The sequence below is a fragment of the Mchenga conophoros genome, linkage group LG3 (genome assembly GCF_057382185.1).
Source record: "Mchenga conophoros isolate Kocher_MC1m ecotype Shallow Benthic linkage group LG3, M_conophoros_male_GT1.1, whole genome shotgun sequence".
Classification (NCBI taxonomy): domain Eukaryota; kingdom Metazoa; phylum Chordata; class Actinopteri; order Cichliformes; family Cichlidae; genus Mchenga; species Mchenga conophoros.
In genome coordinates, this window is record NC_140528.1 from 6089844 (window position 1) to 6111296 (window position 21453).

General features: G+C 42.1%; 2 protein-coding genes across 2 annotated transcripts in view; one reads left to right on the top strand and one right to left on the bottom strand.

Annotated features, from left to right (window-relative positions):
- Positions 1-16141, bottom strand: part of LOC146577096 (protein NLRC3-like) — a 37799-nt gene extending 21658 nt beyond the window's left edge. Inside the window, exons 1-9 of the mRNA XM_085268150.1 lie at positions 15766-16141; positions 15580-15681; positions 13264-13342; positions 11000-11201; positions 9385-10842; positions 8991-9330; positions 5749-5922; positions 4225-4398; positions 3247-3420 (exon numbers count right to left, since the gene is read on the bottom strand). Of these exons, the coding sequence (XP_085124276.1) occupies positions 3247-3420; positions 4225-4398; positions 5749-5922; positions 8991-9330; positions 9385-10842; positions 11000-11201; positions 13264-13342; positions 15580-15681; positions 15766-15854 (2792 nt within the window). The 5' untranslated portion in view covers positions 15855-16141. The remainder of the gene's footprint in view (positions 1-3246; positions 3421-4224; positions 4399-5748; positions 5923-8990; positions 9331-9384; positions 10843-10999; positions 11202-13263; positions 13343-15579; positions 15682-15765) is intronic.
- The window catches only part of LOC146577094 (protein NLRC3-like), a 222326-nt gene that overhangs the window by 98895 nt on the left and 101978 nt on the right, over positions 1-21453 (top strand). The gene's annotated exons all lie outside the window — the stretch shown is intronic.

Sequence of the window (21453 nt, forward strand, 5' to 3'; positions counted from 1 at the left end):
CCTAATTAATGGTCCTCGCGACTTGATACGGAGCTCCACTTAACAAAACGTCTCAGTATCCCACTGGCATTTGAAGCTTTACTTAAAGCAAGATGGAGCCGTAACACTCAGAACTTTTCACCCCTGGAAGTCCAATTTCCGTCCTAGAATAATTTAAATAATTTAAAAAACATCACTGTGTACTCTAACCACCAGTTTATTTATCTGATGTTATCTCTAATCAATTATCCAAATGCCCTAATCTAATCTCTTTTCTTGGCTGATGTAACACACACACACTATTAGATCCCAGTTCTTTTGTATTCTTTACAGCTAAAAAAAGACACGGCTCAAAGTGGTCTTTTGCTTTAAAAATTAACTTTAATTTTACATATTCCGGGATATGGAGACTGAGCACAGAGATGACATCAGCTAGTCTCAAGCAGAAACGGGAAGCCAGGTTGTTAAAGTGAATTGTTATTTTATGCTTACCATCTCTACATTGTTTTAACTCTGTGATGAAAGGAATTTCCTTTTGTCCCTCTCTCCAAATTCTCGAGGTTCTGGGTGGGGGTTGTTAAGGTTCAAAATTATTGGGGATGGAGACAAGAGAAAAAACCACAATAACAACACTGGTCCGGTCGGGTTGAGTCAAACGATGAGTTTAATGATCACACACGTGGGAGATGGACACTGATGCAGACAGCCTCAGATCTCAAAATGGTGGAGTATTGCTCAAACTCTTATAGCCTCTGGTGCCTCCACCTTATCATAAAAAGCCTAAACATTCACATGCTTTCTCTCACACAGCGCCTAAGCTACGACCTTGGCTCCCTGTCTATCTGCTCCTGCTGAGATGGGGCAGAAAACTCCAGTATGTTCTGTTCTCTTCTAATCAGACAAATAAGGCAATGACTTTTCTGCAAACAGTATTTCTTATAACTCAGCAGTATAATGCATCATAAAACAATATCATTCATTCACAATAAGTCAACAGTTTAATATAATGCACATCAGTTTAACTAATGCAATAGTTATCAGCTTCTTCTAATTCAGGAGAATAATGCAAACTAAAACTACATAATAATTCACAATCTTTAATTAGGGGTATAACATGGCATAAAATAATATTATAATCTAACAATTCCCCCTGGTGAGGTCATTAGAATAATGACCTCACCAACACCCTTCAATTCAGTGTGGCCGGGTTCATCTCTTCTCACTAGTGTTTTATTGCAGATACATCCTATCTGGAAGATCTGTTTCTTGTGATGTTGCTTCCTGCTTTTACAGACCCTTTTTGGTCAGCAGGAGGTCACATACACACACATATTCCCGCATAACACACACACACACACATGCATACAGTGCCTTGTCTTTGTAACCAAGGGGGGTTATGAGGGGAGGTGTTTTTAAACTATTGTTTATTGTGTGAACGTTCTCAATAAAAGGCAGCGAGAGGAGGCTGGATTTGGGGTCATTTTCGTGGTAGACACCAACGAGGCCTCCTTTGCAAGTAAAACAATCGATCGCTGACTGTCTTGTTTTCTTCATGATGAATAAGTCTCTAAACCAGCGGGGCTTGTGGAAGCACAGACCCAACACAGGTTATTTATGTACCAAACATCACACCTACTTCAAGTTTCGATCAAACACTCTGCTTAGTTTCACTTTCTGGTCCTGTGCAAAAGCATGCAGTATCCTGTCAGTACTTTTGGCACAGACTGTACCAAGAGTTCGGCCTCTTTTATATGTAAAAATCAGCACATAAGCATTAAATATATATATTTAAATTTCAACAACACATAACACACCAACTTCAAACACACGTCACAACAACTTTGAACTTCACCCCAGTATTAACAACAATAAGCTTGCATCAAATATTCCCAAATTTTACTTTTATTTATCCCAAATTAACCAAAATTATCATGGACATGTCACCTGAAATCTACTTACTTAATCTAATTTAGTTTAATTTCACCACTACTGAGCCAATTTGACGGTGAAAATCATTAATTCGGCGAACAGATAATTTAGAATTCATCCAATATGCACAATTTTTCTTTTCTTTGAACAGGCTCAAAGTGGTCTAACCCAAAAAATGATCTTTATTTTACATTCCTGGGAATGGGGACTGAGAGAGAGACAGAGACAGAGACACCAGCTCAAGTCTGAAGCAGTAGCAGCCAGCCTGATTATTATATACTTTCTCTGCACATCTCGCACACTTTAAGTTTGGATCAAACACTCTGCTTAGTTTCACTTTCTGTCTGCACCTCATATGCTCTGCAACAGGATGCAGTTTCCTGTCAGCCTGCGACCTAGTTTACACTCAAACCTGGCCCTCTGTTATACATAAAACAATATAATCAGCAAATAAGCACTAAGAATATATATATTTAAATCCCAATATTCAATCAATCAATCAAGGCTTTATTCGCCGCATGCAGGTTGCCCTGCAGTGAAATGGGACCCCCCCCCCCGACCTTACACACACTACACAGACATCACATGGGGATACAAGTCAGAGATCGGTAGCGTTACAGAAAAACACTGAAATATACAGTACAATGGGAAAGTACAAGAGGAAAAAAAAGAGACCTCTACTCATGCTGGGCTCCTATGGGAGGACAGCATGAGAACAGGAAACCAAAAAACTCCTCTGCACAAAAAGCACATAAATGTCCACAGCACAACATTATGGAGCACGTGACAAGCGACAGGGTTAGGTAGGGGATGAGAAGTAATCTGAAGCAAACACAGCAGCCCGGACTTAATAGTTAAAATAATAAAAATAATACTAATAATACTACTATTAATAATAAAAAATAACCTTTCCTTTGAGCAGCTGTTCAGGCTACTAAAATCATCCCACAAATAACAAGTGACACCATCTAGTGGAGCTACCTTTGACAGGTGAAACTAATTTGACCTATAAGGCTACTGCAGTACATCTGCACTACATCTTATCAGGGTTGGTAAGGAAGAAATCTGGATGAGGTTGTTAGTAGTAGGTAGATTGTACCGGGCAAGTCCCCTCCCCCACATCGGCACCAGAACCCTGTATTAAATTAGGCATTACATGAAGTTTTTTTTAGATAAACAAAGACATGACTATAACAACTTTTAAAAGTAATTCAGAGTCCAATTATCCAGTCAAATGTAAATAGAAGTTCACTTGACAGCTGTATTAAGGTTACCTATTTATACAATAATTTAATTCACATTTCAAATGATCATCTGTGGAAAAGTTTGAATCCTGACCTGAGAGTTTCCACTGCACACTGTGAACTTTTTAGTCCAGCGGACAGAAGCTTCATTCCTGAATCCTGCAGGTCAGAGTTATTCAGGTCCAGCTCTCTCAGACTGGAGGACTGGGAGCTGAGGACTGAGCACAGAGCTTCACAGCTTCTCTCTGACAGGTTACAGCCACTCAGTCTGAAAAATAAAAGACAATCTATAAAACAAATACTCATGTTGAGTTTGTTAATACATTTCACAACATTAAATCTTGAATTTCTATTTTTAAAGGAAACATTAATGTTGGGTCTGTGTTTCCACAAGCCCAGCTAGTTTAGAGACTTATTCATCATGAAGAAAACAAGACATAACAGAACATTTTCAACCCGCTAGCGAGGGAAGTTTTTGGTCAAGAACAAGCTCTTGAAGCCAAAATCCTTCAAAGGGCAGTTTCCCTTGCACCTATTTATTGAAAAACTGTTACAATAAACGTCACAGCACAAGCACCTCCTTCCGTAAAGCCCCCCAATGGTTCTATGATAAGGCACTATGTGTGTGTATGTGTAAGCACATATATGCATGTGCAAGAGTGTGTGTGTGTGTGTGTGTGTGTGAGTGAGTGTGAGTGTGAGTGTGAGTGTGAGTGTGAGAGAGAGAGAGAGAGAGAGAGAGAGAATGTGTGTCTCTCTGTATGCATGTGTCTCTGTATGCATGACTTCCTGCTCACCAAAAGGGTCATAAAAGCAGGAAGCAACATCACAAGAAACAGATCTTTCAGATAGAATTAATCTGCAATAAAACCTCCCCCAGCACAAAGCGGCTGGAGAGGTGGTCAGGGACAAAGGAATGGCTTTGATCCTACTGCTTGAACCAAGACTACAAAGTTAAGAAACCCAATGACAACATTCAACAATTAGACTTAACCATTAAATACTAAGATACAACATCATATGGATGAACTTTAATTAATAATTCTAAAAACAAAATGTTTTCTGATCTGACCTCAGAGTATTCAGTTTACAGTTTAAACGTTGTAGTCCAGCAGACAGAAGCTTCACTCCTGAATCCTGTAGCATTCTGATACTCAGGTCCAGCTCTGTCAGACTAGAGGACTGCGAGCTGAGAACTGAGGACAGAGCTTCACAGTTTTCCTCTGAGAGTTCACAGATGTTAAGTCTGAAGATAAAAACATGAATAAAGATTGTTGTTAACATGTAATCAGGGTGCAATAGCTTATTGTCTTGTGCTGAGCAGGTTAGTAAAACTTCACTATAACTTACCGTGTGTTCACACCGAACGCGATGGGCGCGTGAAAAAATCCCAAAACGCCCCTAACTTGACGCCTGCACATTCGCAACCTCTACGCGTGTCCAAGAAAAATCCCCCGTGCCCCAAAATATCATATTTTAACGCGCGTGAACCGGAAATGTGGGAGGGATGTGGGAGGAAGTTGACCATTTGCTACAGGAGCCTGGATGACGGCAGATCCCAGCGATATCATCGTCTGTCACTCGGCCAGTTTGAGGACCTGCTTTCCTGTGTCGGTCCCAGAATTGCCCGCCTAGACACCAATTATAGGCGCTCAATCCCACCTGCAGAGCGCCTGTCCATCTGCCTGAGGTTAGTAAAAGTGTTTAATACGGTAGTCCTTTATTGATACCTGCGCTAATATATGCTAAACCATCCATTTATACACTGCTAACATGGATGTGCTATGCTAACAGTGAATGCTGTCGGTGTTTACTGATAGCATAGCACATCCATGTTAGCAGTGTATAAACGATAGTTTATACACTGCTAACATGGATGTGCTATGCCTTCGGTATCCTCTCCTCACAGTGGAGGTTGTATCGGCGCGCCATGGAGCTCCGTCCTGAAATTGCGGAGAAGTGTGTGAAGGCAACGTGTGTTCTCCACAACTTTCTGCGCTGTGTGGACGAGAGAGGGGCACCTGCTGTGGGAGGTGTGGCGCCTGCTGTGGGAGGTGTGGCGCCTGCTGTGGGAGGTGTGGCGCCTGCTGTGGTGGAGCCGTTGCAAGGCCTGGGTCGTGTGGCAGCAAACAACTCCTCCAGAGAGGCTGTCCTGGTGAGGTAGAAGTTCATGGCTCACTTCTCGGCAGAGGGAGCTGTGTCTTGGCAACCAAAGGAGTAGCCTGTTTGAAGTCTGAACGACTTCCCCACAACGGCTCTTTTAAGAGCCACCCACAAACCTCTAAAGAGTGTTCCTGTCTTTTTAACATTTTCTTAATAAATGGAGCTCTACTCCAAAATAAACTAACCTCTTTTTACTCTGCAACTTTTGAGATAGGAATTTTGGGTTTTCATGAGCTGTATGCCAAAATCATCAATATTAAAACAATGAAAGGCTTGAACTACTTCAGTTGTGTGTAATGAATCTAAAATATATGAAAGTCTAATGTTTATCAGTACATTACAGGAAATAATGAACTTTATCACAATATGCTAATTCTTTTGAGAAGGACCTGTATAAACAAACAGAACTAAACAGAATACAAATTGATCTGACCTCAGAACATTCAGGTTGGCATGTGGACTCGCCACTGCAGCAGACAGAAGCTTTACTGCTGAAGCCTTCAGGCTGTTGGTACTCAGGTCCAGCTCTCTCAGACTACAGGACTGGGAGCTGACCACTGACAACAAATTTTCACAGCCTTCCTCTGAGACGTTACAGCTGCTCAGTCTGTGAGAGAAAGGAAAAAAACAAAACAAAACAAAAAACATACAATATATTTGATCAAATGAAATCTGTTTATATGTTGAACCTTTTTTTAAATTTTATTTTAAACTTATGAGACTATGAGTGCTACCAATCCAGTGCCCACTATTGGTACCTTGATGGTACCTTGCTCAGGGGTACCTACCACATGGTACCGACCAGTGGGCAACCACTCTACCTACTGAGGTAATAATTCTGTGTACACCCTCACACAATATTAACTAAAACAATTATTTTAGAAAATTTTACTAATTCAGTAATTATTATGCTCATTACCTGTGTACTGTGAGGAACACTGGATTTTAAACACTAGCTGTATAAAACTCTTTATGTCAAAGGTGTGTATAACGGAGATGAGCTGAAACAGAGTTCATGGAGAATGTTTGCTGTCAGGAAATATCAAAGGCCAAGCAGAGATCCATCCAGTCTCTTCCACTTAGCCCACAGAGGGACAGACAACTAGGGATGGGTATCGAAAACTGGTTCTTGTTGAGAATTGAAACAGTGGGAACCGGTTCTCAACAAGAACCAGTTCTCACTGTTTCAATTCCTTGGAATTGTTTGCCATTTTTTCAAACAATTCCCTTATCGATTCCAGTCGCCCCGAATGACATCACCACGTTGTGGAGAGTCATTTACCTGGCAGGAAACAAGGCGCCTAAGCGGCTCAAATGCTCAAAAGTTTGGTTATACTTTACGAGAATGGATGACAACAGGGCAACTTGCAAAGTACCGTAATTGTCGGGCTATAAGCCGCTACTTTTTGCACAAGCTTTGAACCCTGCGGCTTTTAGTCAGGTGCGGCTTTTCTATTTATTGTCCATGAGCGGATTTGTTTTGTTTGTTCCGCTGTTAAGCAAGTTATGCCCAACTCCACCATTGGATTCTGACAGCGTGGAAAAGTGCGAAAACATCCACGATCACCAACGGATTTCGAAGGGCTGGACTGCTGCCTGATGGAGAGGAGGACACCGCCACGGCCCTTCTGAGGGTGTTCGACTCTGACACTGACAACGAGGATTTGTTTGGTTGGTTTTGAAAGTGACAACGAAGGAGAGAAGTGGAGAGTGGATGACGAAGCCATCCTGAGCCTGTTCGTTTCTGACACTGGAGGAGAGGACTTTGGTGGTTTTATTGCGCAGGAAGAAGAGAAAGATGGTGGTGAATGACTGACTTTTCTTCTTGTTAAAGCCGTGTCACTGCACCTGAGCCTAAAAGGTAGTCCGAATCAATTGTTCTGGTGTGCTGTAGGTTATTGTTATGTACTACATTTGTTACTCGTTTATGAAGCACAGTACATGTTTTGTACTTGTAATTACTGCTACTTGTACATATACCTAAAAAGTTATGCAAATATGTACCCATAACTTGTTTTTCAAAATATTAATAAAAGGGGTGTGTCTCCAAACAGCCATCTCTTTCCTGACAATTCGCTTTGTGCATATTCTCTTACATATGATAAGTCAACATTGAAACACCTGCGGCTTTTAGTCAGGTGCGGCTAATGTATGTACAAAACAGGATTTTCCCCTGATTTTAGCTTGTGCGGCTAATATTCAGGTGCGCTTTGTAGTCCGGGAAATACGGTAGATATTTAATTGAAGGGAGGAAACACTATGAATATGCAAAAGCATTTGCTCACAAAACACGCGATAACTTTAAATAAATGTTGTGTTTTTAATTCCGCTCCGGACTCGTGAATCTCAACTCAGCAGCAGCGGTAACGTTTGCACGTCCTCTCCCGTTAATGCGGCAGGTAAATAATCAACTAACAGTGCATATTATGTTAGCGCGATCTGCCTTATTACAAACCTGCCATTACTGTGCATTTAGGTGACCACGATGAGAGAGACAGAGTCTGGCTGAGATGCTGGCAGTTCTCGCTGCAGTCTACCGGTAGCGTCTCCTTTCAGGCCAGGATAGACTAATGTCACCGAGCAGTGTCTAAGTTTGTAGTCAAAGGCTTGCACCCACTTGCCACAGCAGATGCCCCCGATTTTCGGTAAGTGAATGTGTTTAATTGTAGGCAGGGACATTACTGGATATTCTTGTGTAATTGCTACAGAATAATTTATGTTATACTTTGTTATTGCTACAGAAGAATATTTATTTTATTACTTTACATTTACAATTTTTTTTCCTGGGAACCCTGTGACACCCCATCGAAGAGCCGTAGGCTGTGGATCTCTTAAGGTCTCACTATTGGGTTTGTCAGGCTATATTACTCCTAAATTTCTATTTTGTTCAAAGAGAAAATATAAAACAAAGTTCTAAGCTAATCGACCTTAGTGTTCTCCTTTTTTAAAAATAAGAATCGATAAGAGAATCGATAAAGAATCGACTCGTTAAACAGAATCGAAAATGGAATCAGAATCGTGAAAATCTTATCAATACCCATCCCTACAGACAACCACTCTCACTCACACCTGTATGAAGTTTAGATCACCAGGTAACCTAACTGGATGTCTTTGGACATTGGGAGGAAACTGTAGAGGACCCAGAGAGAACCCACTGTAATTCTTTGGGAACCCTGGTTATGGAAGCCTTACAGTTAGATATGAATACTGTCAAGAAACAGGACCTTAGAGGCAATTTCAGTTATGAAGCCTGTGTTTTTCTCTCTGTACTGGATGAAAACAGGACAGCCACAGCAGAAATTTAGAATAAAAAAGGGAGAGTGTGCACTGAACGTGAGATAAAAAACAAACTCCTTCAGTTGGAGACAAGTGAACAAACTGAGGATAATAAATCTGTCAGAGGAGCTGAAGGATCAGAGCTCATGTTCTTATTGGCTGCGTCTGGATTGTACTTTGATAAGAGCTACAGATGAAAATGTGTCAGAAATACTGACACGTCCTACTGGACTGAAAAAATATTTACTGAGTGACTGATGATCATTTAATTCACTATTTTTATGTTTTTAACTCTTCTTTGAACTCAGCATTTCTGATTTGTTTCCCATGGTTTTAAGATTTTTATTCATTATAAGATTTTAAGCAATGAGTTTAAGCGATGATTTCATGTGTACTTACAGAGCTTTGTTGGAGGCTTTGACCACTGGCAGCATTCTCAGAAGAGCCTCCTCTGAAGCAGAGTATTTCTTAAAGTCAAACTCATCCAGATCTTCTTCTGATGATAGTAACATGAAGGTCAGAGCTGAGCACTGAGCAGGAGACAGTTTACCTGTGGAGAGACTTCCTGAAGTCCTGTATTGTTGGATCTCGTCCACTAGAGAACGATCATTCAGTTCAATCAGACAGTGGATCAGATTGATGCTTTTCTCTGCAGACAGCTTCTCATCGAGCTTCTTCTTGATGTACTGGACTGTTTCCTGACTGGTCTGTGAGCTACTTCCTGTCTGTGTCAGCAGACCTCGTAGGAGAGTCTGACTGGTCTTTGAACTACTTCCTGTCTGTGACAATAGGCCTTGTAGGAGAGTCTGATTGGTCTGCAGTGAAAGACCCAGGAGGAAGCGGAGGAACAAGTCCAGGTGTCCATTTGGACTCTGTAAGGCCTTGTTCACAGCACTCTGGTAGAAGTGTTTCTCTGCAGAGTCTCCTGTTTCAGACTTCTGGGAGGTTGTTTGTTTGTCTTCCAGCAGATTGAGTCCAGACTTGATGAAGGTCAGATGGACATGAAGAGCAGCCAGAAACTCCTGAACACTCAGATGGATGAAGCAGAACACCTTGTCCTGGTACAGTCCGCTCTCCTCTTTAAAGATCTGTGTGAACACTCCTGAGTACACTGAGGCTGCTCTGATATCGATGCCACACTCTGTCAGGTCTGATTCATAGAAGATCAGGTTTCCTTTCTGCAGCTGATCAAAAGCCAGTTTCCCCAGAGACTCCATCATCTTCCTGCTCTCTGGACTCAAGTGTGGATCTGTCTCAGCTCCTCCATCATACTTGACCTTCTTCACTTTGGCCTGAACCACCAGGAAGTGGATGTACATCTCAGTCAGGGTGTTGGGCAGCTGTCCTCCCTCTCTGGTTTCCAGCACATCCTCCAGAACTGTAGCAGTGATCCAGCAGAAGACTGGGATGTGGCACATGATGTGGAGGCTTCGTGATGTCTTAATGTGGGAGATGATCCTGCTGGCCTGCTCTTCATCTCTGAACCTCTTCCTGAAGTACTCCTCCTTCTGTGGGTCAGTGAACCCTCTGACCTCTGTCACCATGCCAACACAGTCAGGAGGGATCTGATTGGCTGCTGCAGGTCGTGTGGTTATCCAGAGGCGAGCAGAGGGAAGCAGTTTCCCCCTGATGAGGTTTATCAGCAGCACATCCACTGAGGTGGACTTTCTAGGGTCAGTTAGGACTGTAGTTTTGTGGAAGTCCAGAGGAAGTCGACACTCATCCAGACCATCAAAGATGAACACAACCTGGAAGTCTTCAAAGCTGCAGATTCCTGCTTCTTTGGTTTCAGTAAAGAAGTGATGAACAAGTCCCACCAAGCTGAACTTTTCCTCTTTCAGCACATTCAGCTCTCTGAAAGTGAATGGAAATATGAACTGGATGTCCTGGTTGGCTTTGTCTTCAGCCCAGTCCAGGCTGTATTTCTGTGTTAAGACTGTTTTCCCAATGCCAGCCACTCCCTTTGTCAGCACTGTTCTGATTGGTTCATCTCTTCCAGGTGAGGCTTTAAAGATGTCTTCTTGTCTGATGGTTGTTTCTGGTCTGTCTGGTTTCCTGGATGCTGTTTCAATCTGTCTGACCTCATGTTCATCATTGACCTCTGCAGTCCCTCCCTCTGTGATGTAGAGCTCTGTGTAGATCTGATTCAGGAGGGTTGGGTTTCCTGCTTTAGCGATGCCCTCAAACACACACTGGAACTTCTTCTTCAGAGCAGATTTAAGGTTACGATGACGAACTGCAGCTGGAAGTTCTGAACCATAATAATAATAATAAAAATACAACTTCAACAATCAGATTTTACAAAATGCTGATGATCATTTCTGACCCACTGAGAAATGACTGAACACACTGGTGTCACAAGTCTCTCATTTATCCAGCAGCTTAAACCTTTAGATAAATCCTCTTACTGCTCTGCAGACGGTCAGCCAGCTCCTCCTGCTTCATTCTCCTCAGGAAGTCCACTGTGATCTTCACAAATGCCCCTCTGCTGCTCCTCTGCGCATCATCCTCCCTCTGAAACTCCAAGCACTGGGGCTTATTTGGATTCAGAGCCTTCTGGATCTTCTTCAGCTCGTTCTTCACAAAAGTGATGATGTTGTCCTCCAGCAGCTGGAACAGAATACTTTATGAATGACCCACCACTCTGAACTTTAGTCTACACAACATCCACTTCTTTATGATCAAGGAGCATATGATCCACGATCTCTTCAGCAATTATAGGTTTGACTTTATCTGATTAACTGAGACTTTGTCCACAACTCCATGATCCCAAAACGTTGATTCTGTTCATATGAATGCAGCGATTTCAGTGGGAGAAACATTTCACTGGTGTTCAGAGCTGAACTACCAACAGGTTGATGATCAAAGCCAGAAACTTGGAGATGTTTCAGGTGACTGAGTTGATCGTACAGACAACTGGTCTTAAAGGTTCACTCTGTTTACACATACAGATCAGTATTTAAGGTTTGACTCTCATCATCCACTGGAGCACAAACTGGGCGTCATCAGGACACAACAACACAGAACAAACACCATCCCCACAGACACAGCAGCCAGCGAAGCAGAAGAACTTCACATCAAGAAGGTCCTGAGTAAATGTGAACGCTGGTTTGAGGGCGGAGTCAAGGAGGCCATTTATGTGAAAAGGGAAAGACCATCTCTGAATGGAGGAGGGGCCTAAGGGTACATTTGTCACCATCTTACATGCTGTGATTGCAGCCATTCCCCAGCTCTCTGTCAACTGGACTCATGACCATTGATCAACAACCATTGATCAATGGTCCTGACAATATGCGTACCAATGATCAATGAACTGACCTCCCAGCCCATTGTTCCTTCAGTGGGCTGGTTTCAGTCATACAAATGTCCTGTTTATAAGATTGAAACCTGCAGTCAGCTGAGACTGAAGAAGTCACCTGATGATGATGAAACGTTTCTCCCACTGAAAACATCCAGATGAACAGAATCAAGCTTTTTGGGATTTACGTACCTGGATGATTGAGCATCAAGACACAACTCTGTTACTTTTCTCAGATTAATAAATCCTCTCCTCCAGCTTTGTTTACATCTACCAGCCCTGTGGCGCTGCCCAGGGAAATAATCTATGTGAGAGGTGGAAAGTCATACAGGTGTCTGCTCCTGCCTTCAGTTATTTTATCTACTGTGTGTCAACTGGCTGAACCTCCTCCAACTGTCTACTGTCTCCCTAAACTCAACAATGACTTCGTGATCTATCCATTCTCTGACCAAAGACATCCTGCTGCAGGAGGTTAACATAGCAGCACACTGATGATCCCACTCACTGTGAACAACACATTTGGACCTGATTTGCTGCTCTGGTTTACACGTGAACTTCCACTGCTGCTGTCACCAACTTGAGAGGCTCTACAGAAAAACTGGACTTGTCCATAAAAACCATAAACTACATTATAAGGACAGCATTGCTCAATCAACTCTAATTACTACTGACATGTTATCTCTTCTAACTAAGGTACAGACACTCAAACTTGCTGCTTTCAGTCAGAAGTCAAATGTCTGAATATGAGCTGGAAGCTGCTGAGAGTCCTCCCTCCTTCCCGTGGGGTTTACTTTCTCTACTACTTTCACTATAAACACGCCCCTTTCATGCACCTGCAGAGGGCCACCAGCAGATGGAGCTGTCTTAAACAAATCCACTTGGATAGTTAGCTGTAGATGATTTTCTCAGTATGATTGTAGGACTTTGAGTTATTCTTTAGATTTATTTAAACTCTTATATCGTTAGCTTCATAGCATAATTGCCTAAGTCATTTGACTAAGTCAATGACTTAGGCAATTATGCTATGAAGCTAACGATATTGTGCACAAGTGTTGAGCGACCCATAATTTCTCTGTACTTTTCATAAGAGCAGCCAGACTTTCAGCTAGTTTTTCTTTTTTAAGAGCTCAAAGATATTGAAGAAACAGTTATTCAGCTTCATTCCCACTGATCTCGACTACAAACTGTTTCACTTTGGTTTCTGTTTAAAGCCTCGATATTTAAAACGTTTCCCTGTGATCACATTTGCACCGTCTGATTTCAAAGTTTGTTTCTTTTGGTCATTTAGTCCACAGAGTCCTTGGTGTTCTGAAAGGGACCTATAAATAAATGCATTATTATTAATAATAAAGTAGTTGCTGTACATGTACAGACCATAAATATGGAGTCCAGCTGTGTTTGATGCTGCTGGGCAGACTGACCACTGGGAACCTCTGAGCTCTGCTGGTCCACTCTGTGGAGGAACCATGAAGGATTAGATCAACACAGGATAAAGATCCAGGAGTTTCTGCTCAAATAACTTCATCTGAATCAAGTCTGTCAAGTTTTAGACTCTCAGATTCTGAAGATATATTTTCTGTTTTCTATGAACTTTCTTTCATCAGTGATGGAAGTGATGATGCTGCAGAAGCTCAGAGGAAACTTTGAGAAAACTGTGATGAACCATCAACAAATGCTCTCAGGAGGCCAAAGGTCCCTGAATGTAACTGTGCAGTAGATTCATCGACTGTTTGAAACCTGACCACTTCCACATGTTTTCATTCTAACAGAAGTATTCCTTTTCTCATTGCTTTGATTTGAGTTTTCATTTGAGTTTTCTGAGTCTCGTATTTGGAGTCGAGTCTAATCAATGATCTGACAGAAGAACATTAAAAAGGATTTAGCAGTGCTGTCAAAATTAACATGTAGGGTTAGGGTTAGGGGTTCATCTGTTATCATGATTAACATGATAAAAACCTTTAACACGACACATCTGGATGCAGAACGACTCAAAATCCCTGAAATGTTTCTATCAACGCACTTCGGGCAGTTTGTCCGAGTAGAGTTACCTTTGCACACGTGCAGATGTGCAGCACATCTGTTAGTGACGGCAGCTGAACCAATCAGCTCAATATGGAAGATGACAAACACACACTGACCTCTCGATGGAAAGTTTGAGCATTAAAAAAATAACAAGGCGGACCAGCCGACCAACATGAAGGATTCTGCACATCGTGACAGAAGGAATTTTCTTTTCACCGAAGCACTTCCAGCTTAAAATATCACAACAATGCAAAGCACTGATGACACAACTGCCAAGTGGACAAACTGCAGACCTGTTAGTGTTGTTAATAACATAGTTTTGGTTCCTCGTGTCAAAGACTTGAAGAAGAGTGACAGAGAGTGTTAGACTGCTGCAGGATCAGTGCCACCTCCACAGACCTGTGAAGAAAATGATTGTTTGACAGATGGGCTCAGATTCAGGATCAGCTGAGGAGTTTGTGGCTGACAGAATCCTGCAGGTACAGAGCAGAGCCCATCATTAGCATGCAGGACTGTCCCTGGGGGGGTCGGCTCATTCAGGAGGTTAATCAATGTTTACATGTTCAATAAACATGTTAAGTGTGTAAATTTGCCCTTTTCTCTCGAGTCTGTTTGCTCATGAAATGAACTTTGATTCGTTTACATTAAAAATGATGTTTAATGGTGATTAATCCAAATTAATCCACAGTAACCCTGTGATGAGTCTGATTAAACATTTTCATTAACAGCAGTAATATAGATTATATATTATTATATATTAGTGCACACTTAGCTTTTAGTATATATGTTTGTTACAAAGTTGTATTTACAGCAGAGAAGCTGAGTTAAAGACTGAAAACTATTCAAAGTCTCTTTGAATTGAAGCGTTTAACATTCTTTGTGTTTATTCTGCATTGACTTCATTATATGGTGTAAACGTCTGTTACAGGCTTAAATATAAAGTTGGAAAAACGTAACTGCAGCTATTGATCAAGTAATTGTGATTAATCAGGATTAACGACAGAAGATTGTGTCATTAATTAGTCATGTTTTAATCTACTGACAGCACTAGTGTTCACTCTGGTGCCTCCAACTGTTTTACGCCCTTTCAACACCTTCGTGGTCAAAAGTGTACACGCACAAAATCTACAATAAAATCCTCACGCAGCAATAGGACAGACACACAATCCATTTATCTCTGTGTCTCAAACACACACACGTGTATTCAAAGCCTCGATTTGTTCATATTTCATCTGTTGTGTTTTTATCTTCAGCGTTTTCAGTGTTGCTGCATTTACACCAAAAATGTTTCCATTGATGAATCAGATTGATTTGAATGTGTTTCATCCATACAAATCCCTCCCTGGTGGTCACATGACTCTATAACATAACAGGAGTCATGTGACAAGAGTTTCATGCTGTAAAATGTCAAAATGGTTGAATGTGGTGGAGTAAAAATGTGAGATATCAACGACTTTTCTTCAATATGAAATGTTTGCAGGGCCTGACAGGAAGTGGACGGACACTCTGATCACTTCCTGTTTGCTGAAGTGGGTTTTCAGTTGTTTAGAAACCAAAGGCTTGTTTTAAAAGACAGTTTAAATGGGACTGAGGGAACGACGTGTTTGTAGTTTATATCCAACAACATCAAGCAGTTTAATCAAAGAGCTCATGTTGCTAACAGCTCACCTCTCTGCAGCAGACACAGGCTGGACTTTAAAATTAATGAGACGATCTTCAGACCAGTCACTCTGTAAGGACACAGAGCTGGGTGGAGGTCCAGGCTGGTTCCTGTGAATAATGATGCAGCAGTGATGTGAGTGCTGAGCTGTGACATGGAGAAGAGTCATGGACAGTTAGAGATGGTCATCTCACCTCTGAGCTTTGGTCTGGCTCTCATGTTCCCCACACAGAGTGCTTTTAGAGGGAGGGACTCCCTCCTCTCTGTCCTCACACTGATCCATGCTGCTCAATTCACATCAGCTCACACACACTTTCTACCTGCAGAGGAAACACAAATCATTCATGTGCACATCAGCTGAAATCCTCCTTTCATCATGTGTGCTGTCCAAATATCAGCTGCTTCTTTCCTGCTTCATCTCAGTGTCAGCTGGATGCAGTCAGACAGCAGTGTGAGGCAGAGGAAGCTGCCATCAGCTGCTCTGCTATCAGTCCACTAGATGGAGCCTGAAGCACACACGATGCATTCACTGACACACACTGATTCACTGTGACTGGAAGCTTCAGTCAGTCCAACACGTGTGAACAACATTTTAAACATTTCAGCTGATCCAGGATTCAAAGAGGATCAGCAGAGTTAAAGCTTCACACTAATTCTTCCTGCTGAGTTTGCAGAGAACTGCACACACACTGATTCACTGCTAATGAGAAGCTTCTTCCATCCAGTAATTCATCATCCATCAGCTCTGCTGCTGCTCTCAGTCCTGGACTCTGATCACAAACTAAAAGCAGCTTTTTAACTCGTGTCTGTAAGAACTCTTAGTGTTAGCTTAGTGTTAGGTTAGTGTTAGTGTTAGCTTAGCGTTAGCTTAGCATTAGCATGTTGTGTGCTAGCTTAGCGTCAGAGCTCTGCAGGTGTCTCATGTGTAAATATTAATCACAGTGACAGTAAAGGAGGTAAAGGGCTGTGACGTCATCACGTACGCTGCGTCCTCTGTGGGCTCTGAGTGAACTCACAAAGTACAAACTACAAGTACACAAACACGAACGTAGCTCAGAGTGGCGGACACACTCGGCCTCGTTGGTCCAGCTGTGAGTCCGTTACCGTGAACTATGGAGCGGCAGATTTGTGCTGAACTAAGCTGCACACAGCTGATGTTAGCCAGGAAACATTACACACTGACTTTAATGGAGAGACCGGAAATACAAACACACACAGTTTGTTGTGTGAAGAAATCAAACACGAGCTGAACAAACAGTAAAGTTCCTAAAGACAAACTGTTAAAGGAGGAAACAAAGCAAACTTACAGTTTCTTCACACACCAACAACAAGCTCCACTCCACACCTGGGCACGAAACACGGACACACAGGTGAGCTGCTTCCTGGAAGGAGGCGGGGCTCCACCTGAAACTCAGCACAGGTGGGAGGGGCTCAGCTCTGTGTGTGCTGATGTGTTAACTTTAAAAATATGCCGTCTGACTGCTCAGACTGAGTCAGAGTAAAGTTCACATGCTGACGTGTGGAGACATGAAACCTTGTTGTAGCTGCAGGTGTGAACACACTGATCCCAGATCAGCTCTGCTGTATTTGTAACATGAACATTTCTGCTGCAAAGCTTCAAATGTTCAGCATGTTTCTCTGTTTCCAGTCTATAGATCCAGTCACACTTTCTACCTTCACCTGTGCAGTAAAGACTGAGAGCAGAGCTGAAACCAAGCGTCCAATCAGTGAGCAGCATCAACACCTGAGCTTCATTCAGACTCTGTTATTGAAGATGTTGTTGGTACAAAGTTCATCTGCTGCTCACATGAATCCATGAAAGATTTATTTCACTGAATGTTTCTTCAAAGCTCATTTCAACCTGTTGAAGTCATGAATGAAAGTGCAGACTGAGAGTGGATCACATGATGTTTGAGGTGTGTCATGTGACATGTTCAGTATTGTCACACATGTCTAGATTGTCCCTGATATCATAACTGCTCAAACACTGATGATTATATTTGAAGAATTATTCCTGATGCCATCAAAGTTTGAATGGAGCTCTCTGTCTGTGCTGATTTGTCGCCATCTGGAGGTCAAAGCACAAACTGCATGATGTCACTGTAACCACCACAGTGACAGGAAGTGTTTTTATGACTGAAACACTGAAATGATGCTAACGGCTGTCGTTAGGCTCACTGACAGCAGTGCTGATGTGTTCATGTCAAACACTGGCTCAGGTCAGACTCCTTCATCCTTCTCCAGCGTGAGGCCGCCCTCAGACCCACAGGAGCTCTGACCTTTGACCTCCTGACCCTAACCATTTTAGTCTTGTTGCATCTTTAAATGCAAATCCATCCAAACTGTAGCCGAGCAAAAGAAGCTGGAAGTTGTTCTATGAATGATGTTGTTGAAGGAGCTTGGAAAGAAAAGCGTCTGGACTTCTTTAAGTTGCTTGAAGAGGGACATGGACGCCTTAACGCCCACTCACATCCTGGGACATGTGATCACAGGAAATCACATGATAGCGTGGGGCTAGATCTCACAATGGGTTCACCCAAAACCTTGGCTGATTGAGACCCACACCCGTTCTCACACCGTGGCTCGTGTGATTAGGTAGAGGATCAACAGGGGCTCCATGTCCCTGAATTTAAACTGAATCTAAACACACCGTGCACAATGCCAAGTTAGATAAGGGTTAAAAGAACAAGATAAGAATAAATAAAAAGATAAAATAAGGATAAAAAATAACTTAAAAAAATAAAATAAAAAGATAAATAACTGCAAATAAGTACAAATAAGTAACTGAAGACATGTGTGGTCTGCAGATGTCGATGTGTAGTGCTGCCGTACCATGCAGTGATGCAGCTGTCAGGCTGCTCTCCACAGTGCAGCTGTAGAACCTGCTGAGGATCTTGGCCAACATACCAAATTTCCTCAGCCTCCTCAGGAAATACAGCAGCTGCTGAGCCTTCTTGCAGTGATCCGGCATGATGGCGCCTGTGTTTGGCTTCGCCGCTGCCGGGTGTAGTTGGTCTCGCTCTATTGTCGTGTTTTTTCTTTCTACTCTGCTGTTTTTTAACTGTTTTAATGATGTACTGGCTGCCTTGGTCTACGATCGTCTGACGCTGTTATCCATCCGTTCGTCAGTGACGGCCAAAGATGTTTTTTCTTCTTCCTTTTGTGGGACTTTCCATTCTCCACACTTTCCTCCGCACTCCTCTGGTACCTTCCACCCTCTGCCTGTGACTGGATCCTCGGCCAGCGCTTTCAGCGTTCCCCGTAGACTACGGCGAAGAAGAGGAAAGAGATCTGGCATCCAGGTGAAGTTTAGGCTCCTCTGGCGGCGGGGGCTGATTGGAAAGCGATGTCGGGCGTTTTCTGTTGCCTACGCACATGACAGCTACATGGAGAGGAATCTGTCTCCCAAGGCCCTACTTGGATATAGGGGGCCCGGCTCTCCGAGGCCGTGTTATCTCAGAAGGGTTCATCCAGACTCTCCTGCCGACTGGCTTTTCATCCCCTCGGTGAGTGGAATATATGAACGTGAAGGCTCTGATCCCGAGAATTTACGCTCTTTAATGCCCGATCTTTGACGAATAAATCGTTTGTGCTTAACGATTTTATTGTTTCTAAAAATCTGGACTTCCTGTTTTTGACTGAGACCTGGCAACGGGGCTCGGATTATTCGTCTACTATTGAAATGTGCCCAAATGGCTTCTCTGTCATTAGCCAGCCTCGAGGATCTGGTCGTGGAGGAGGCCTCGCGGTGGCATTTCGGAGCCGTTTTAACTGCCGTTCAGTTAAAGTTGGACACTTTCTGTCTTTTGAACTGCAGCTCATCAAAATCGGAAAGAAGGATCCTTTTTACTGTGCGTTGGTTTATCGCCCTCCTGGCCCAAACAGCTCGTTTTTAGCCGAGTTTAGTGATTTTCTGTCCTCTACTATGAGGTTGTCTAAATTGCTTCTTGTGGGGGATTTTAATATACATGTTGATGATGAGTCCGACCTCTTTGCTAGGGGTTTTACCAGCATCATGGACTCTTTTCATTTTATCCAACATGTATCTGGCCCCACACATAACAAAGGCCATACACTGGACCTTGTTTTTTCTTTGGGTCTGAATATTGATTATATTTGCTCTGAGGACATTTTTATTTCTGACCATTATTGTGTCTTTTTTAATATGTCTTTTTATGAGCCTATGTCTCCTGTTCATCGGACAGTTATTTCCCGCACTATAAACTCCTCCACAGCACAGAAGTTCTCTGATGCTTTTAATTTAACACTATCCCCACAAAACGATGTTGATTTTTCTATAGATCTATTCAATTATCATTGTCTTTCGATCTTAGATGAAATCTGTCCGTTTAAAATGAGACCTGTGCCTGTTTCCAAGTCTGTACCCTGGTTAAATGACAACATTCGTCTTATAAAACGAAATTGTCGTAAAGCTGAGCGGTTATGGAGGAAAACTCACTTAAATGTTCATCTCCTTCATTTAAAGGATCTTTTAGCCTTCTTTAACAATGCTATTAGAGTTGCGAGGGCTGCTTACTTTTCTCAGTTGGTTTCAAAGAGCAGAGGTAATCCTAAAGTTTTATTTGATACTATTACTAATATTATTACTCCTGCTCCACCTGCTGCTATTATTTCTTCTGTGTAAGATTGTGAAACTTTTCTTGCTTTCTTTTTAGAAAAAATTAGCAACATAAGGAAAAACCTGTCTTTTTCAGCGTCTGCGCTGTCTGTTCCCACGCCAGCTCGGCCTGTTGTTTTAGAAGGTTTTTCACCTGTTTCACTACCAGAGCTGGGAAAAATAGTTAGTGCAACAAAATTATCCTCTTGCTCTCTTGATTTTTTACCTGCATCATTATTCAAAAATGTCTTTTACTCTACTGCTCCCTGTATTCTTACTATAATTAATACCTCCTTGGCCTCGGGCATAGTCCCTGCCTATTTTAAAACTGCTGTTATACATCCCTTGTTAAAAAAGCCTATGCTGGACCCATCTCTCACTAGCAATTATAGACCGATCTCAAAAATTCCGTTAATTGCTAAGATTCTAGAGAAGATCGTGGATAAGCAGCTTACAGCAGTTTTAGATAAATATAGTATTTTCGACAAATTTCGATCTGGCTTTCGTAAAGTTCATTCCACTGAAACAGCCCTTCTTAGAGTTTCTAATGACATTTTGTTACAAAGCGATGCAGGTAAATGTTCTGTTCTCTTAATGTTGGATCTTACGTCGGCCTTTGATACTGTTGACCACTATATTTTACTTAACAGGCTGAAACACTGGGTCGGTGTCTCTGGGACTGCATTGAAATGGTTCTCCTCGTATCTCTCTGAACGATATTCTTCTGTGGCAGTTTCTAAGTATAGATCATCTTCTGCGTCCCTGTCTTTTGGTGTGCCACGAGGCTCTGTGCTAGGGCCATTACTGTTTCTAGTTTATTTACTCCCTCTCCAGCACATTTTGAGCCCTTTTGAGGATATTTGTTACCATTGTTATGCAGACGATATCCAACTCTATATATCTTTTAAACCGGAAGAGGCTTCTAAGCTGCGGCTTTTAAATGTGTGCTTGGAAACCATTAAAGGCTGGATGGCTGAAAACTTCCTCCAACTAAATGAAAATAAAACCGAAGTCCTCTTATGTGCCCCAGATAGACATATACCCAGTATAATAAATGCTCTTGGTCCTCTTTCAACGTTTGTAAAACCATCTGTCAGGAACTTAGGGATTATCCTTGATCCTGCTCTTACGTTAGATAGTCATGTTAAATCTCTTGTTCGGTCTTGCTTTTATCATTTAAGAAATATTTCTAAATTGAGCTCTATAATATCCTATACCGAACTGGAAATTGTTATTCATGCTTTTATCTCTTCACGACTGGATT